Source organism: Penicillium pulvis, assembly GCF_028828015.1.
Source record: "Penicillium pulvis strain IBT 33274 chromosome Unknown scaffold_8_segment0_segment0, whole genome shotgun sequence".
In the NCBI taxonomy this organism is placed as follows: domain Eukaryota; kingdom Fungi; phylum Ascomycota; class Eurotiomycetes; order Eurotiales; family Aspergillaceae; genus Penicillium; species Penicillium pulvis.
In genome coordinates this window covers 4,114,144-4,131,975 of record NW_026643080.1, presented here as the reverse complement: position 1 = coordinate 4,131,975, position 17,832 = coordinate 4,114,144, and the positions used below count along the sequence as shown (strand labels likewise).

The 17,832-nt window shown below is 49.2% G+C and overlaps 9 protein-coding genes across 9 annotated transcripts; 2 read left to right on the top strand and 7 right to left on the bottom strand.

The window, feature by feature from the left end:
- Positions 1–658: 658 nt before the first annotated feature.
- N7503_010967 (mediator of RNA polymerase II transcription subunit 14) lies at positions 659–3,943 on the top strand (the record flags this gene model as incomplete). The annotated part of the gene is made up of 2 exons (XM_057070513.1): positions 659–1,342; positions 1,400–3,943. 2 exons carry the CDS (start codon positions 659–661, stop codon positions 3,941–3,943), a joined length of 3,228 nt encoding a protein of 1,075 aa, XP_056917124.1.
- A 284-nt stretch (positions 3,944–4,227) lies between these two features.
- Positions 4,228–6,519, bottom strand: N7503_010966 (DNA polymerase epsilon noncatalytic subunit; the record flags this gene model as incomplete). Its single annotated transcript, XM_057070512.1, has 1 exon — positions 4,228–6,519. One exon carries the CDS (start codon positions 6,517–6,519, stop codon positions 4,228–4,230), a length of 2,292 nt encoding a protein of 763 aa, XP_056917123.1.
- Positions 6,520–6,748: 229 nt separating this feature from the next.
- Positions 6,749–8,189, top strand: N7503_010965 (SHNi-TPR domain-containing protein; the record flags this gene model as incomplete). Its single annotated transcript, XM_057070511.1, has 2 exons — positions 6,749–7,837; positions 7,892–8,189. 2 exons carry the CDS (start codon positions 6,749–6,751, stop codon positions 8,174–8,176), a joined length of 1,374 nt encoding a protein of 457 aa, XP_056917122.1. The 3' UTR covers positions 8,177–8,189.
- A 292-nt stretch (positions 8,190–8,481) lies between these two features.
- Positions 8,482–9,159, bottom strand: N7503_010964 (yippee/mis18 family protein; the record flags this gene model as incomplete). Its single annotated transcript, XM_057070510.1, has 1 exon — positions 8,482–9,159. The coding sequence occupies one exon, from the start codon at positions 9,157–9,159 to the stop codon at positions 8,482–8,484; it is 678 nt and encodes a 225-aa protein (XP_056917121.1).
- A 446-nt stretch (positions 9,160–9,605) lies between these two features.
- N7503_010963 (ornithine decarboxylase antizyme) lies at positions 9,606–10,081 on the bottom strand (the record flags this gene model as incomplete). Its single annotated transcript, XM_057070509.1, has 2 exons — positions 9,606–9,822; positions 9,894–10,081. The coding sequence occupies 2 exons, from the start codon at positions 10,079–10,081 to the stop codon at positions 9,606–9,608; spliced, it is 405 nt and encodes a 134-aa protein (XP_056917120.1).
- A 209-nt stretch (positions 10,082–10,290) lies between these two features.
- Positions 10,291–10,584, bottom strand: N7503_010962 (uncharacterized protein; the record flags this gene model as incomplete). Its single annotated transcript, XM_057070508.1, has 2 exons — positions 10,363–10,584; positions 10,291–10,310 (listed from the first exon to the last, which is right to left on the bottom strand). Exons 1-2 carry the CDS (start codon positions 10,508–10,510, stop codon positions 10,291–10,293), a joined length of 168 nt encoding a protein of 55 aa, XP_056917119.1. The 5' UTR covers positions 10,511–10,584.
- Positions 10,585–11,215: 631 nt separating this feature from the next.
- Positions 11,216–13,245, bottom strand: N7503_010961 (cleavage polyadenylation factor subunit MPE1; the record flags this gene model as incomplete). The annotated part of the gene is made up of 4 exons (XM_057070507.1): positions 11,216–12,501; positions 12,559–12,659; positions 12,723–13,020; positions 13,074–13,245. 4 exons carry the CDS (start codon positions 13,243–13,245, stop codon positions 11,216–11,218), a joined length of 1,857 nt encoding a protein of 618 aa, XP_056917118.1.
- Positions 13,246–14,104: 859 nt separating this feature from the next.
- Positions 14,105–15,888, bottom strand: N7503_010960 (imidazoleglycerol-phosphate synthase; the record flags this gene model as incomplete). Its single annotated transcript, XM_057070506.1, has 3 exons — positions 14,105–14,194; positions 14,256–15,695; positions 15,766–15,888. 3 exons carry the CDS (start codon positions 15,886–15,888, stop codon positions 14,105–14,107), a joined length of 1,653 nt encoding a protein of 550 aa, XP_056917117.1.
- A 385-nt stretch (positions 15,889–16,273) lies between these two features.
- N7503_010959 (deoxycytidine monophosphate deaminase) lies at positions 16,274–17,685 on the bottom strand (the record flags this gene model as incomplete). The annotated part of the gene is made up of 7 exons (XM_057070505.1): positions 16,274–16,330; positions 16,400–16,450; positions 16,506–16,593; positions 16,656–16,788; positions 16,843–17,204; positions 17,267–17,609; positions 17,664–17,685. 7 exons carry the CDS (start codon positions 17,683–17,685, stop codon positions 16,274–16,276), a joined length of 1,056 nt encoding a protein of 351 aa, XP_056917116.1.
- Between the last annotated feature and the right edge of the window lie 147 nt (positions 17,686–17,832).

The following is a 17,832-nucleotide window of genomic DNA, read 5'->3' as shown; positions in this document are numbered from 1 at the left end:
ATCGAATAATACCTGGAAATTTACTGGAAACTAAGGCACCAAGGCGTCAACGGGCCAAAGGCGGTGCATGCGCATCGCGCGCTTTCCCTCTCTGCCCTTCAATCCTTTCGGCATCAGAGCCTCTGTGCCCATCTTTGACTGTACTCCTTCGTTGCAGAACCTCCGTTCTTTCCCTGAGATCTATCTCTCTGCGCTCACGGTTGCTATACTTTTCTCCTCGTTAAATCGCTCCTCTGCAAATCCTCCTAAATCGATCAGATATCCCCCCATCATCCTCGATCATATCGTGCAGGAACTCGGCGCAATTGAAAAAAACAACCCGCCAGCAATTTCTCAGCCCCGTCAATCTAATTCGACGCCTGACGGGCATCGGGGTCTTTATTCTACAACCCCAATTAGAGCTTTGGTCGTGTACCCAGCTCCCTTGATTATGATCGAGATCATTGTTTTGCACGGCCAGTGATACGCATGGCACTGGGCTGAGAAATTTCCTCTCACCTGGTTCTTACTCTCACCTTCCCTTCCTACTTCAGTATCTACTGGTTTGCGCCCAGAGTAGCGGCTGGACTAGCTCGCTTGTTGAAACTGTGCAGAGAGCCCAGGAGGGGGAGGCACCACCGAGGAATCACACCACGCTGGTAATCCGATTTGTTCAGATATGCCCGGTGTCATCATGGATAATGCCGGCGTTGATGGATCTTTGCGACATTCCGGCCTTAATGAAGTGACAAATGGCGCACCGAGTCGCGACAAATCCCACCAGCTCCCTACTTCCATCAACGGACCGGTCCATACGAATGGCTTGAGTAGGGATGTCACAGCTTTGAATCAATCTTCAAAAATGACCCCCCAAAGCATGGAACACCCCGTTTCGACTCCATTTGAGCTACCGCATATCACACAAGGATTCTTTCCATTCGGTACACTTGTGAACCGAGCAGCGCAGCAATGTTGGATTGACCTCTCTGAGTTGGTCACAGACTTGGCTGCAGTATCAGTCTCCTCCCAAACATCCTCTCTTCCAGCTACAAATGGGAAGTCTCTGGGGAACCAGTCCGTGGAAAATGTAAACAAGAAAGTGCGAATCTTAGATTTTGCACACGCCAAGAGGGCCGAATTCATCAAGCTCCTGGTTCTCTCACAATGGAGTCGCCAGGCAGCAGAGGTCAGTCGGCTCATTGATATCCAGGGCTTCATTCGCACTCGACATCAAGCATATACCTCCGCGGTTCAATATGTGGGTGAGATGAAACGAGATCTTGTTCGAGCGCAGGTAGCCAATCCGGATCTCAAAACTGCTTTAGAGGTTCTCTCCAAGGGCCGGGTAGCAACCCTTCCAGATGTGAGTTTGAAGCATAGTTCCAGTTGATAGGAGCGTTTCTAATATTGCTTGCTCTAGCTTGGCTACAAACCTCCCAAACCCTTAAATGCAAGGGCAACGCTAAGAAAATTACACAAAATCAATCGTATCATCAGCGTGCGGTTGGCATTATATGATCAAGTGCCGCCTCCATTGCGGAATTATCGCGTCCATGACGGTCGCGCTACATTCACCGTACCTGGAGAATTCGAACTTGATCTTTCGGTTGCAGAAGAGGCAACTACATCTCAATTCTTTTTCGTGGACATCCGTTTCCTCTTTTCACCATCATCTCCTATACCGAAGGGCAGAATCTTCGACCAGCTCGATGCTAAAATCAACGAAATATTACATACTGATGGCCTAATGGGATGCTTTGATTTTCTTCATGGTTTGGTCTTGACCAACAAAATCAACACGCTCTTTAAACAGGCTGCAGACCTTGCTCGGGGTCTATGGTCAGATGCATTGCGTATTGAACTCCTTCATCGAACACTGGTTGTCCAGTACTGGCCAGCAAGGACCGGACCAAAGAGCTGGCTAGAGATCGGTGTTCAAAGAGGCCTGCGACACAATGTTATGAATGATCCTAGCAACCAAGTTCCTCGAATAGGACTTCGCTGGATGCGAGATGGCCAGCAGGCAAATAGCAATGCTGTGCAGTTCGATTCCAACGACCTTTCTATGGAGCGCCTTCTGCGAAGCGTCATCGCCTTGCACACCTCACATTTGCTCTCCACCGCTTATGCCGCCCTGAACAGAAGCCTTCTTTTCTCTAATCATGTGCTTTCACTACGGGCTCATTTATCCTCTACAGAACCTGGCGATTGCTATCTTGACGTACAATTGACATCCGCTCGTTCTCTTCGAGTTTCTGTCGAACCCTTGTCGGGGACCATCACTCTGTCTGGTGCGCCAATGACATTGGAACGCCCTGAACACGAGCGACATCCAAATAAGTCGGCGATTGAAGAGCTCCTGTCTCGTGTTGCGCGTCTACGATGTGCCACTGCGATTGAGGAAATCGAATTTGGTACTAAAGCCCTCGGCTTAGAGAGTATTGGTCAAAGAGGCCTGGGACTTGACATTCGTCGCCTGTTTCCTTCAAATACTATGCGTTCTGCCTTTTTCACCCATCCTTTCTGGGATCGTCGTTGGGTTGTCGCTGCCACAAGTAGTATGGATGGCGATAGCTGGTGGTTGGTTCAACTTCGGTCTGCGGAATCTAATAACACATCGCCTGCCCATCCAGTCAGCACTACTCTGATGTCCACACAACGGCGGTTCGACTACCTGGCGTGTGCAGAATTATTGCATGGCCTGACAGGCATGTTGGCAATCTATGCTAATGCGCGGTTCTTGGCAGAACTACCCGACTCGCACTTTTATCCTTCACTGGAGGGGTTGCAGCTGGGTTCAGATCTTCAGGTACCGGACATAATCTTTCGCTACAAACCAGCCGCACTTCCTTCCTCTCTTCGAATAGCATTGCCTGCGGGGATCGACCAGGGTTCCTATTTGCAGGATACTGTACGACTCTCTTTCCACGGAGTCGACCGTCAGAACCAGTCAGCTGTTCTCGTGGCCTATGGTAGTCTCCGATACCGTGTCAAGTCCCTTCTTTCACTAGTATCCAAGGCAGACCCTTCAATCCTTATGCAAGACAAAGGTTCCGGATTTGCCCTCCGCTTGCTCGTCCCGGCTGGAACTTCCATCATAATTAGCCTCTTTGAACGCTTGCAACGGTTTGACTGCGTTCTTTCCATCCTCCAGTCTTTGATTAAGCAGGGAATGAAACCCCAGTCATTATCTCTCTCTCAGGTTGCATTCTTGTACGGACCCGACCAGAGTTTTGCTGCCCGGTTTGACATCAACGTTTCTGGACCTTCTCTTTCCGATTGTATTGACGCACCTCACGGTCTTTCCAAGACCGATTCTTTATTCCGCCGACGTCTAAAGGTCACCTTTGACAGTCCCAGTCCTCATCGTCGCATCCAGGAGCCACTTACTGTTGCCTTGAACCATCGTTTCTCGGAAACGGGTGTTGACTCCATTATTGGTTTCATGACCGATACTTTCCCACTCTTACAGTGTCTGGATCAAATCACTGTGGCCGTTCCGACGGAATCTTCAATCGTGCATGTCACTGCACGCAGTCCGATGGTCTTCCAATTTCATTACCCTCGATTAAATCATCGATTCCGGTTATCTGCACGCCCCAGGCAGGGCCGTATGGTGTGGTTACTGGAAAATTCCAATCGGTCAGACTCGCCCGAAGGCAGCCATTCCGCAAGTGCTGTTAAAGACCAAATCTATAACTCCAAAGGCGATGGCTGGCAGGGACTGGGTGATGGCGCTATTTCTTCCCTTGAGAAAATTGGCAATCTTCTTTACAAGCTGCATTCGTCTCTGAGCGCATGCCCCCCTGAGCCCAATATGCAAAAAATCCAAAGGCAAGGCCAGCAGGGTAGCACAGCCGAGCAGCAACAAGCAGACGATATTATCAGTGCTGCCAAATTAGAGACTGCGTCACCTCCAAAAACAGATGTCCTGGGCAATGCTGATGTCATTACGATTGACTAATCTGCCTTTGGCGAGAACCTTCTTGATCTGCTAGAAGGACTCATGTCTCTCCTGGAATGTATTCTTAGACCTTCAATGTGACTCGTCTATCTATGCCTTTCGTTTTTTGCTGCACTCGTACATATATGAACACATTTATGCACCCTCGTTCTAGAAAAGAAGGGTTCTATAGCGTCAGAATCATCGTCTCGTGAGTAATCTGCCACGCAATTTACATACGGGGTCACCAAATCAAATAGTAGCCTTGCTTCCTCTCAAACGGAGCGCCAATTAATTCATCAGGATCAATACCGTTCCTCCTTCACCTTTCCTCGGCTCCGCAACACATCATATTCAATCCATCTCACTGTTGGCACAGCACCATCAGGTAGGAACCGTCCAGGATTCATGACATGACATCCTTCGTAGGTCATGCAGAAAGGGGCGGCATCCGAGTCTGCCAGGATTAGGGCAGTGGGCAGTGGGTATAGTTGCACAGCAGAAGCATGATCCCACAAAACAGGCCGAATGGGAAGTGGGAATGGTGAGACCGTCCCTTGATCCAGGACGGTCTTCACAAGCTTACGAGCTGCCGAAGCGGCGGGCGCCATAGCATCTGACTTAGCCCCATTGGCTTGGTTGGGCAGCTCTGGCGCTCGAGAGACCGCGGCACTTGTTGCGTCTTCTAGCGCCTCGTGCATTGTAGCATCACCATTGTCGTTATCTGTCTGTACATTGATTGCTGTACGCCTCATTCTGCTCGAGATGTCATCACGGAAGATAGCAATGTCATGCACCGGCCCAAACCAGGAGAGGCGTGCCGGATTTGAAGTCCACAACGCCTCGCCCATCGGCTCTGAGGTCTGAGAGCGATCGAGTTCGGAATTTGCGGTCGCAAAAGCACGCTTAATCCTAGAGGTAAATAGCTCAGGTATCGGCTGACGTGGTATGGTCGACGCAGCTCCGGCAGAGAATGCGGATGCCCATGGATCATTGTCACCGGGAACAAAGACAAACGTCGAATGCTGCAACAGTGCAGGAAACTCGGATAAAACCACCGCAAGTGAGTCAAAATGCTCCTTGTATTCGATACTCCCAGCTCGGCCACCTCCGTTAATGATCGCTTTCTGCACAAAATTGCCAATCAATACAAAGGTCTGCGGACGATCCACAAGAGCAAGATCATTGTAGGTGCTGAAAACTTTCCGCAAAGCATCAAGAGCTCTCATGTTGTCGAGGTTGATCTCGCTCATCACCGCCATTTTGAGCCGAGGTGGTGCCTCAACCACTTCTGGTTCTCCTCTCAGACATTTCTCTTGAATCCTTCTCATACGTGCTCCTTGTGCGCGTTCGCTCCCAATTCCTAGGAAATCGACCCACCCAAATCCACCGCTAGAGCTCAGCTCACCACTCCCTTGGCGGCTATTTGTGCCTAATGAGATATCCCTTCGCTCGCATGGAGGGCCACAGATCGATACACCAACGAAGTGACCTCCAATGGTGCCTCCCACTCCAGAATTTCCTCCCAATACAGATCCTTGCACCATCTCTTCTTCTTCGTAGATCCCGTCGACAAGCACAATCATGCCCGGTGCAAACCACGCACCATCCTCTGGGATCATGCGTGCATGACTCAGATCCAAAGCTACGCTTCCTGTGAGGTCTATCAAACTCAAATCACCAGTGGGAGAAATAGACAGGAGCCCTAGCAACAGATGAGAGCTGCCACTCCGCCCTAGGAGGTTCGCGATTGGTGTTAACTTGTATGACTGTTGAGTTGCCAGGTTCGACGATGATCGCTGCAGGGAAGGGACGCCTATTACCCCCAAGGAACTTTGGAAGGTCTCATTCCGGAGCAAGCGCTGGTAGACCAAGTTATAGCGATCTCTAAACAGGGCAGTCTTGTGTGAGGGGGATGGAAATAGCGTGGGCTTGGACTTGATCGCCTCGAAGTATTTCTTGTCGACATTGTATGTCAGGCGAGGAAGTTCAAAAGCATCAATGGCTTTGAACCAATGCCTTGGGTGCAGCGACAGCTTGGAATCTTCCTCGTCTGGATCCCCTGATCTGGTCGCTTCGGTGTTGGATTCGGTGCGACCAGCATCCAAGCCACCACTCAACGACCTTGCAGATCCATCTTGAGGGTGAACCTTTCCAGTAACGACTCTTCCACCACTCATACTCCCCTCGAGGGTCTGCAGGATCGTTTTCAGAGATGCACCTTTCCCTTCCTCCACGATGACACTTCCGCCAGCTCTTTTCCAGATTTTGGCCACCTCGTCAAGAACTCTCTCTGCAAGTCCTTCTTCTCGCCATCCTGAGCCACAATTTTTTCCCACGAACACTGCTAAAGTTTGCAATGCCGATGATGAAATTGTAAGGTTATGTTTGCGGGTAAATGTTCGGAAGGCCACTGGTCTAAGCGTAGACGAGGGGAGCAGAATAGGTAAGATAGACGTCTTAGTTGGCAGAGCATGTGTCTTCTGCATTCGAAATGGTCTTGCTGGTGTCCCAAATGCAGGCGAGGAGGAAGGAACTGGGTCCGCTGCCCCCAATTTGAAGCGATCTGGATGTCGTGGGGTAGACGTCGGATCCATGATGAGTTGAGGTTGAGCGGGTTGTATTGCTTTGGATGGGTTTTGATTGAGGCAATAATATAGACAGATGTATCTGAGCGGCCAATTGTCAATATTCAGGGAAGAGAAGTCGTGTTCCTGATACAGAACTCTCGCCTGAAATGAAGAGACGCGTGACACGTCGCGACCGCGATCCATTATCGCTTATCGCTTATCGCCCTCTCTACTTTTCTCTTCTCCCTTCCCCCAAATGGATTCCATCAACACAATGACTGAGAAGCAATCAAGTCCTCCTGCCCAGACTGAGGCTGTTCATGACAAGCAAGCCCAGCTGAAAGATCTGATCGCACGAGCTGCCGCTAAGGATGCGACAAAAGATCATAACACCGCTTCAGAACTCTATTCCCAAGCCACCGAATTGCAGGCTGAATTGAATGGCGAACTCTCACCGGAGAATGCGAATTTACTCTACGCCTACGGAAAATCTCTTTACAATGTCGCAGTGAGCAAGAGTGATGTGCTCGGATCTAAGGTTGCTGGAGAGCCTCAAGCTCAACCCAACAAAGCCCCTTCAGCGCATGCTGGTTCTGCCGGATCATCTGGCACTGGAAGTAACCCAGTCCAGGATGCTATTTCTAATGCCATGACCAAAAAACCTTCGTCCGTTCAAGGTAAAAATGAACAGGCCGAAGTTGCGCAGTCGAAGCCCTTCTTTCAGTTTACTGGCGACGAGAATTTCGTCGACTCTGATGAGGAGGAGGAGGAGGAGGATGCCGAGGCCGTAGATGAAGAGGATGAGGATGATTTCGCCAATGCTTTCGAGGTTTTGGATTTGGCGCGTATTCTCTACCTGAAAAACCTCGAGGTCGCAGAGAAAAGCGACAACGCCAAGGGCAAATCAACTGAGCTATCGACAGAAGTGAAGCATATCAAAGAACGACTGGCCGATACATACGACCTTCAGGCTGAAATTTCCCTGGAAGCAGAGAGGTTCAGTGATGCGGTGACTGATTTGCGAACTGCGCTTGCTTTGAGATATTCCTTGTTCCCGTTCGAAGATCCCTCAGTTGCCGAGTGCCACTACAAACTTTCCCTTGCTCTCGAATTTGCATCAGTTCCGCAAGAGGATGAAGACGGGGAGAAGGACAAAACGGTGGATGAGGAAATGCGAAAGGAAGCTGCGATTCAAATGGAGCGTGCCATTGAGAGCTGTAGGGTTCGAATGACCCATGAGGAGGAGAAACTAGAGGCCGCTAAGGACATGGATGAAGACAAGGTGACTGCCTCAAAGAGGAAAATTGCAAATGTCAAAGAGATCATCGCAGATATGGAGCAACGAGTAAGTCAAACATCGACGCTCTCGTGTCATTCAGATTTCGCTAACACCTGACAGCTGATCGATCTACGACGCTCCCCTGCGTCTGTTGACCAGGGCAATCAGGAGAATGAAGCCTTTCTCAAAGGTATTCTCGGCCAAATCGTGGGTCAGTCTGCCAATGATCAGAAGGCTCGACTGGATTCTGCCAGCAAGGAAGCAACCGATCTTTCCTCGCTAGTTCGTCGAAAGCCTGCAACTCAGCCTGCTTCGCAATCTACGGCATCTAAACGCCCCGTTGGAGATGCTCCCTCTGAGAGTGGCTCGAAACGTACACGCGTGGATGATGCTCCCTCTTCATGAATGCAATTCTGACTTAAATTCTTTTTTTTTTCTATAACCGGGACAATATTAGAGCACTTGTTATCATGTCTACGGATTTACTGTACAGTTCATAGAAGCCTTGCGAAGATATGGACTGGTCAAGTAATGCACATTTTCTCTGGGGTTTATAGGAAAGGATATATAAAATAAGTAAGGAGGGTTCATAGTAGTCTAGACTATACTAGTGAAAGGAACATCCAAGGGTATCATGCAATAAATAGAAGGGACAGTCTTCGCTCAAAAGATAAATAATCAAAAATCCTGGTTTTTCTTTCTTTCGCCCCTTATGACAGTCCAAACATCGCGGGCCGCCGATCAATTTTACGACTTCTGCGACGGGTAGCTAGGCCTGGACTCCAGATGCCTGCAAAGAGGTCTTCACATTCATCTTCATCCTGGCTATCAAACTCAAGCTCCAAGGGTTGTGGGCCATCCGAACTTCCCCGAAATTTCTCAACGGACAGATTCAGGCTTGGTGGAGACTCCCAACACGATGACGTGGTGATGCGCTTGGTCTCTAGAATGAACTTGCCCACTTTATAGCGCTGGGATTCCTCCTCTGCAGCCACATACTTCCAGCCCAGCACGCTACCGCAGAATGCACAGCTGACATCGCTGACTGTATGGGCTCCTGTCACTAGCTGTCGTGGAACCGGATGGTGTAAAACGGTATTTGGAAGGGAAGCAGTCGGCGATGAGGATGCACTGACTGATACAGCAGCGGCTGACTCGGCAGAAACAAGATAGGCACGGCCATGGCGCCCTGTAAAGCCTTTACTGATGATTTGCAGTGTCAAACAGAGCTGTGCAGCACATCCTGTGCACTGGAGATAAGAGACATGACCATCTAGGTACTTGGTGGGGTCGGAGGGGCTCGGGGATGACCCCACATCTTGTTTGTTAGGAAATGAAGGGAGAAGGAAACGAGGAAAGGTAGAGGACTTGGTTTTCTCCTTCGGCATGGCTATTTCGGAAATGAGGTTATGTTCAGAGAGGGGGAACTATTAGCAACTTAGCGCAACACCAGGAAAACTAGGGATAGAAGGTGCTATGACAGCTCGCATGATTACTCGAACCCGTCACGTGTATCTTGTCGTACTACCATGGAAATCTATGAGAATGATGAAGTATTCGCATCGTACATAGTACAGAAGTCTTCGAGAATATTGAGTGACTATTGTTTGCTGGTAGATAACAATAATTTAATTTAAATTAGGGGAAGGAAAATAGACACTCCCAGAAAGCAACTGCTAGCTCTTCAAGTGGAAGACTAGGAGATAGAATGAGATAGCATAAGAAATGCATATCACAAGTAGATAGCGAGTGCGAGGGAAGGCAAGGAAAGAAATTCCCGATTCAAGACGCCAAGGGTTCCAAGTACTGTTGAAAACAAGGTTAGAGAAATCATCTAGATCTCCGCCACCAGGAAGAGCCATTTGGTACTGAGAAATGGACCCGAATCACCACTTGTGGCCCATGGCCCAAGGGTGGTCAGACTAAATCCACACCATCCAAGGCTTCGGACGAGCTCCATTTCGTTTGTCTGTTGTGAGCGCTTGACACAAGCCACAATTTGAGAACAGTCAAAGGCATCGGTTCCCGCCAGTTCAAAAAGGGCTATCAGTCTGCACCAGGGGTTAGGTTAGCAGGCAAGTCCATAAAGTTAGCAAGCATGAGGCCGTTGGAGAACCCTTACCCAGACTTCAAGCCATGTCCAATTGCACCGTTCTCGAGGAAGACAAAGAGTGTCTGCTCTCCGTCTACGTCTGCCACGAATCCGCGGTAAATGGCATCACTGGTGTAATCCCACACTTCAATCCATCGGCGGATTCGATCATGTATAGGCCCCATCTGATTTGCCTGGATATTTTGGAACACACCCATTCCTAGCGACTCCTGTGTCAAGCCAGTCCCCTCACCAAGGAATGTCGTGAACAGTTTGTCACAGAAAAGTCTCTCACACTCTTCCGGAATGGTTTGTGTTGCCTCCCCCTTTGTACTCGGGCCAGTTATTCCCAGGCCAGCTTCGTTCTATGCTGGTGGGAAGGTCGAGGGGAGGACTTCGCATGGATGATTTAGACCCTGAGGGGACCTCAGGGATACCACTGTGCTCCTGTTGGGGGTATTAGAACGCAAGTTGAGGATAGAAGAGGGCTATGACATACCGGCACCCAGGGTACTGCAGTAGTGGAAGCCCTGAACCTTGGTGGATGATGATTCAACAGAGTAGCAGCTGGCCAAGACGGTGGATTCTTGATTAAGACGCCCCATCTGGCCGTAATTACTACTGTGATTATTCATGAATTTTGCCATGATAGATTTCTCGATGATTTCGATAGAAATGTGATGAGTAGGAGGGGTGTTGGAACATAAGGGAGCTAAGGAAGAGTGATGATGCTTTGCGGTGTGGACATCTGGGGCGGGATTTTCTGGAGTGTAGTCACCTGACTTGGGCTGAACTATACAATTATACGGAGTACCTTGACCCATTCTGAATCACATAACCCTTGAACTCCTTAATGGTCTTCTGGACGGAGGGGTGCAAGAGCAGGAGGTTCCAGGTCAAGACCTAGACAGTTACATTCATTCTGTATGGTGCTATATCACCCTATACGGATCAAAGTCATCCAACGTCTAGTATATAGTATGTGGATTCTTGAGAACAAAATATCAATATTTCACTATTTCACTATGCTAGTGGTCGCAGCTACCATCAAGGACCCCAAGGAATGTGACTACTGAGTATAGAAAGGAAAAGAGAATTTGCTCTGGGTTGAAAACCTGGCTAGATTTACACTTGGGCTGATGGGATTGGAAAGAAAAAGAAGAGGAAAAAAAAGAAAAAAAGGGGGGCGAGGCGGAAACAAAGGTGAACCTCCTAGAATAATTATGCATAAATCACCAAAAGGCTCGCTCGCAAAAAATGAAAGCAGAGGAAAGAGAAAAAGCACAAAAGCCGCTCTAAATGACTTCCTATACATTGTGCACCTCACCCAAAACGCCTTGAGAATGGGGTCATCACAATTCCCGGTAATCACTCGGTCGCACTCGACGATTTCTTGCCTGATGACGTTGGGGATTCACAGGTTGTCGAAAGTACGGTGAGTCTTCCTCGCGTGAGTAAGGACCACTGAATGCAGTCCGCTGTTGGTTTGAAAATCCGTTCATCCCTGGACCTTGGAACCCAGGATTCTGCATGGATGCAGCGATTTGAGCCATTGGAAACATTGACATAGATGGGTCACCGTTAAACATGTTGGAAAATCCATTTGACTGATCGCCAAACATACCAGCTTGTAGAGGATTGAAGGGCATGTTCATGGGATTCCAGCCAGGACCCATGGCGTTAGGGAAGGCATTGGGCATGGCCATTGGGTTCATGAAACCCATTCCATCATTGCTATAACTGGGATCTGCAAAGGGGGGCATTGCACCAAACCCATTAAATGACATTTGTGGATTCATGGGCGCCTGAGGTCCACTTAGAGCCTCTTTCAAAGGCCCCTGAGCGATGGTGTTGGGATTGGGGTTGGGATTTGACTGGTCGGTCTGGTCTTCTCCTTTTTGTTTTTTGGCCACATTAGCAGAATGGGAGTTGCCAGAACCCTCAGCCGGATCGACTTCGGCTGGTCGCTTCTTTGACTCAGTGGACGTGGTATCTGCCTCTTGATGGGCTGGAGATTGCGCTTTAGCCATAGAATCATTAACAGAATCGTGCTCAGGGGTCTCATGGGCTGTAGGGTCATCCGGAACTGTCAATTGCTTCTCCTTCTCCCTTTTCGCCTCCGCCTTTTCGGCCTCATAAGCTTTGCTTTGGGAAACAGCCTCGTCATCCGGGGTGAGATTATCAAGCAAGACACCCTCGGTAGCACAGCCAGGGCAGACAAAGTCACTTTCAATCAAGGCATTTGAAATACAGTCATTGCAATAAGTCCTGTGGCAACATGGTGTCTTTGTTGGTTCTAAGAACATTCTCTTGTCAATTGGGCATTCCAGACCCCGAGCCTGCAGCGCCCGACTCTCCTCCGCCGCCGCTGCCTCCGCTGCCGCTGCGGCAGAGGCCTTCAGCTTTTCTTGGTACAGTTCCCATGCTGCCTTGTCCGGCTTTGCAATGACGAAATCACCATCCGCATTTACCATGACTCCCGTATTCCTCGATTCATCGCTGGAACCATCGGGTGCTAAGGACTCCGGTTTTTCAACCTTTGTCTGAAGGGATCGTGGGATACCGGTAGATCGTTTAACCCGGTACTTGCCATCGAATTTGGGATCATTATTTGTTGGGCAGGCTTGAATCCAGTGACCTGAAATTGAACGTTAGAGGTGACTCATACTGTATGTAATAGCGATAGAAGCCCTACCTTTCTCTCTACACCGATAGCACAGATACCCAGGAGGTGGTGGATGGTCGGGAACATTCACCGGCTTTCCTCGGCCACGGCCAAATGGGACCGGGGTTGCACTAAAAAGGGGTGTCAGTATTCTAGATATCTGGATGTTCATCATCGGAGAGATATTTGCTTACTTGGCCATCTCTTGCTGCTGTTCTTTCCACTGGCTCGCCTGCAGATTGAAGAGCGCGTTGATCTTCTCCTCCTCGGTTTGCGCATTGGTAAGCTCCAACACATTGTTATTGACAGACTGGCCAGTCCCCGGCGTGGTTCGACTGATGGATGGTTCGGTCCGAGACGCATTCCGGGCATTCACGGGCATTTTCCCGGAGACATAACGAGCTGCACCGCCTTTTCCAGGACGAGCTGCAGGCAAGCGACGGGCGATGACCGAGGTAGATCGAGGGATGATGGTGGTATCGTCATCATATTCTAAGAACGGTCAGAGATATTGTTGCAAGATAAACCTAGGCCATGTAACCTACCTTCTTTTGTGTCTTCGTTGTAAATGGACAGTTCGAAGTCAGTGCCATCGCCCAATCTACTCTGGCTGATGATTTCTCGCTTGAGCTCGAAGACAGAAATACCAGTGCCATCGAAGGTGACCCGCGAGGGTTCTTTCTGGGACTTGAATTTGAAATGAACAGACGATGACATTGTATTGAATTCTCTGTGTGCGTGCAAACAGAAAAGAAGAGGGGATCTGGTCCTCGGGCAAATGAGAAGCTTAAGGGGCAGCAGCACAACCACAGGGGTACAAAGTGGAAGGATAACAGGAGCAGCTGGGAAGCAGATCAGGGAGAATAGTGAGGTCAGCCGGCACCAGTTGAGCTCAGCAGGGAAAGGAGAGGAGAAGAGAAAAAGGTCCGAAAAGCAGGATGCAAGGATATTTAGCGCAGTGAATTTCACGATCAATACTGGGCCTATCGATCGGGGGAGAACTGATGGATTGGGTAAGAATTTTCTTCTTGGAAATGTGAATGAGCAAGCAACCACACTGCATACAAATGAAGAACACTGATGAATACAATTGTCGAAAAAGAACTGTCGCTGCTGCCGCACAGAGCCACCTCCGTCACTTAAAGTCAGACCAACGTAAATGAACCACGTAGAACCCGTCTAATTTCCGTATTCAGGGTCAGGCCATGCCAGATAAGATCTGTGTCAGTCTATAGCAGTACAATGGTGGTGGTCGCGTATTCGTGGGTTGTGGTTGTGGTTGAAAGAGGGGGAGATGAGGGAAAGGTGGAAGTTGGACTTGGTGGCAAACGGCGGAAAAGTCAGATGATACCGCCCAATCCACCGCCCAGTGGCTTATGTCACAGAGGGGCACCGTCCGCATTAAGGATTTCTTAGAAATGGTACAAGCTTCCGTGACCTTTCTGAGGTCTTTGTCGTCGATGATTACAAAAGTAAAAAGACGTCGAAGAGGTACAAAGTTCTTTAACTGGCTTCTAAAATAACTCTATATTCAAGCGATCACGTTCCATTTACAGAATCAATTTACATGGCGTGTTTAAAGCTGGGATTCGAATTGCCGTACCAAGAATCCGTCGTCCTGCAAGTAGTCTTTGACCTGACTCACGGTATATTCCCCGCGGTGGAACTACATAAAAGTTAGCGCCGTCACCTTTTTTCATATTGGTTTGGAATATGTTTCAACTTACCATGCCGGCTCCTAATGCGGCATCCGTAGTAGTCTTGCTGAAGACCTCTGCAAAATGACCGGGGTTCCCTGCGCCACTGGAAGCAATAACAGGGATTTTTATGGCGGCTTTAACATCATTGATCAGCTCCAAGTCAAATCCACTGTTGCTTCCATCCTTGTCAATGCAGTTGAGCAGGATTTCTCCGGCTCCCATGGCCTCAACCGCCTGCACTAGTTGTCGCACATCCATGTCTCGAGTTTCCCGGCCACCTTTGACTGTGCACTGGTACCAGCAATAACTTTGTCCCGCCGCATTAGGGAATGCGGTGTTAATAGTGTGGTGGCTAGTGTCCTCAGGTCGTTCCACATAGACACGCTTAGGGTCCACACTTACCACCACAGCTTGCTTTCCATATGCCTGGGAGATGGTCTCAATTGCAGTGAGACCACTCAGATTCTTGCCAGCTAGGTAATAATCCTCCGCGGCAAAAACAGCATCCGAACCAATGCTGACTTTGTCTGCGCCAGACTTGAAATACATTGTGGCCACATCCAGCGCGGGGACGCGGGTGCCGTCAGTGTCCACCGTATCTTTGATACCACCACCGATGGTTAGAGGCACAAATACTGTTTCGGATGTTCGGCGTAAGATCTCAAGCATAGGTGTATCCACAAGCGGGCAGTTTCGGAAGGAAGTGATGTTCAAAAATGTCACCTCATCTGCCCCCTGTTCATAATACTTCTTGGCCATATCAACTGGCTTTCCCAGATTTCGGACTTGGCCACCGGCATCTGCTCCGCTCTTTTCACGCACATCATACTGGTCTCCTTTTGTAACGACAAGATCACCGGAATCGTTGGTCCGTACATCAAGGCAGGCAATAACGCGCCGAGTCAGTCCATCGGCTTTGCCAGCAACCAACTCTTGGGGGAGTGACTGGAACTGATCCCCAGTCAGGAAAGCCCGGATGGCTCGTAATCCTGCCACGCCGCTCTTTTCGGGGTGGAACTGTGCGCCAAAAATGTTGTCTCGGCTGACTGCACCGATGAACTCTTGCTCGCCATAGGTGGCTGTGGCAACGGACCAGCCATCTCTCTCAAGAACACCTGCCTCATAAAGTGCTGCATAGGAGTGTACGTAATAGTACTTGCTTGACGGCCTCAGTCCGTAAAAGCTTTGCTCCTTCGATGCGGCTCCGGTATTCAATGCCGAGTTCCACCCGATGTGCGGCACGCTCTTGGTCGAATCATCGAATTTTTGAATGCGAATGGGGATCACACCCAGTCCTGGGACATTGGGGTCTTCTTCAGAGCCTTGGAAGAGTGCCTGCAGACCGACACAAATGCCCATGAACGGCTTGCCCGCGTCAATATGTTCCCGGATAGGGCCTAGAAAGCCGCCTTTGTCGAGTTGTGAGAGACAATGTCCAAAGTGGCCGACGCCAGGGAGAATCAATTTCTGCCACATAGAATGTAATTAGCAAATTGTAGGCAGATTGGCACTCGTATAGATTTAACAAATGACGCACTTCGGCATTCTTCACATCATCGGGAGACTTGATCCATTCCACTTCGTAGCCGACTTGATTGATTGCATTGACCAGAGAGCGAATGTTACCCGCAACGTAGTCTAAAAGGTGGACGGTCGGCATGATGAATAATTTTGCCAAAAAGTAAAAGCTGGTAACCTTGACACAGCAGAGAAACGGAGTCATCGAAAGCCCCTCCAAACCGAACACGCTGAGTCATACATCTTTTTTTTTTCTGCACGGCAGAATCACTTATCCAATGTGGGGAAGGGTACATTCACCGTACGTAAGTACATTTCCAAATGCTATGGATGATTAAACACTGCTTTACTTTTTTCTCCATTTCTCGTGTCTGTTTCTTCGAACCCATTCTTTAGGCTGTTGGCTATATGTCAAGGAAATCAATGAAATACACTTCGCTCGAGGGATTGTACAGCCAACAGTGTACTTGAGTCATGTATTCGTATTTCCACGAGATAGGGGCGAGTATCAACTTAATAAATTTTCGTCACGACGAAGCGGCTGGCTCATTTGACTGTTGCAAATATATGAGCCCCTTAGACGGCTAGTTATCCCGATTGGTGTATTTTAGCACGGAGCTTGCTAAGCAGCAGATGAAGGTAGGGATTCTTACCGGGCTAAATTGTCGTAAGCGCACGCCGGCAGCTTCAAGAATGGCAGCACTCTGTATGAAGAGATTAGTGAGATCCCGTAGGATTTGGGAGGATGCACATATATACCTCTTGGTCCATATTGTAGCTTTGAGAGTAGACTACTTCTGAAATGCCGACCTGGGTAATCTTGACGGTACAAGTCAAGCACGGGCACCTAAGATCAAATGCAGTAAGAATCTAATCTTATCTGAGATATTGAACCACAGTCCAACTCACGTGTCACAATAAAGAATCGCACCCTCTCGAATACGCTCTCGACCGGCTTCTAGCAGTGCATTTTCTTCGGCATGGAGGCATAGGCAGGCGGATAGGCCAACTCCACCGCCATCACCACGATTGCACCGGGGACCTGGATAATAGCTTAGCAAGGGCATTTCAAAAACATCGTTGAATTTTCCCATACATCCACCTTCATTACAGTTGGGGAGATGTCGAGGTGTCCCGTTATAGCCCGTGCTGATGACCCGCCGCTCTCGAACAACCACGCAACCCACACGTCGTTTCATACAGTTGCTTCTCTGTGCCGCAAGAGACGCCAGCTGCATGAAATATTGGTCCCAGTTTGGTCGCAGTCGCTGCTCATCCGCTAAATCCAGTGTCTGGAGCGATTGATGAAGTTCGTCAAGAGATGACGAAGAGTTGAAGAGGCGCACTTGGGCCCGATCTGTAAGGTAGACACGCCCAATGTCTCTTTGGTAAAGATGACGATCGTTCCACAGGACGAATTTTTCGAGGTCTGGCGGGTCTAGCTGTCTTCGCCAGCATCTGTATAAGAGGAAATGGGAATTGAGCGAGGCCATGCTGAAATATGTCTTGGGGCAACGAACCTGTCGGAGAATCGCTTCCAGCGAAGGCTGACTGGAGCATCCACACTCACGAGGAGGAAAAAAGGACGCAGGAGAAAGCGATCCAGGGTGGGGCCGTCCGCGATGTCCGTAGTCACCCAACGTTCCTGCCACCTTTTGGTCACAAAGTCCACGAGAGCATCGGCGGTGGTAAACCCAAATTTCGCCTGTTCTCCATTCTTCTTGATCTCCGACGCTTGGAGCCGCAAATCATCATCCGGCTCGTCGGTAATACGATGGTGCGGCTGATTTGTTAGCTCCAAGAGCTGAAATCCTTGGTGTTGAATCAAGTACTCGGCAATGGCATGCTTGCCCGCACAGATCCCTTGAACATGGTCAGTCTCTCAGTAGATGAGGCGGAGTCAAAAGGTGTGCTGACCTCCACATAAGCCGATAAGCATCTTACTGGCGAGAAATAGTTTCTGTATCAGCTATCAGCTCTTATGTCTTTTTCTATTTCATAAGACCCTTCTTTTCTTGGTTTTTTTTGGAAGGTCTTACCCCTCTTTAGTTGTGTTCCTTCCTCCTGACCTTCCTTCTCCCGGGCT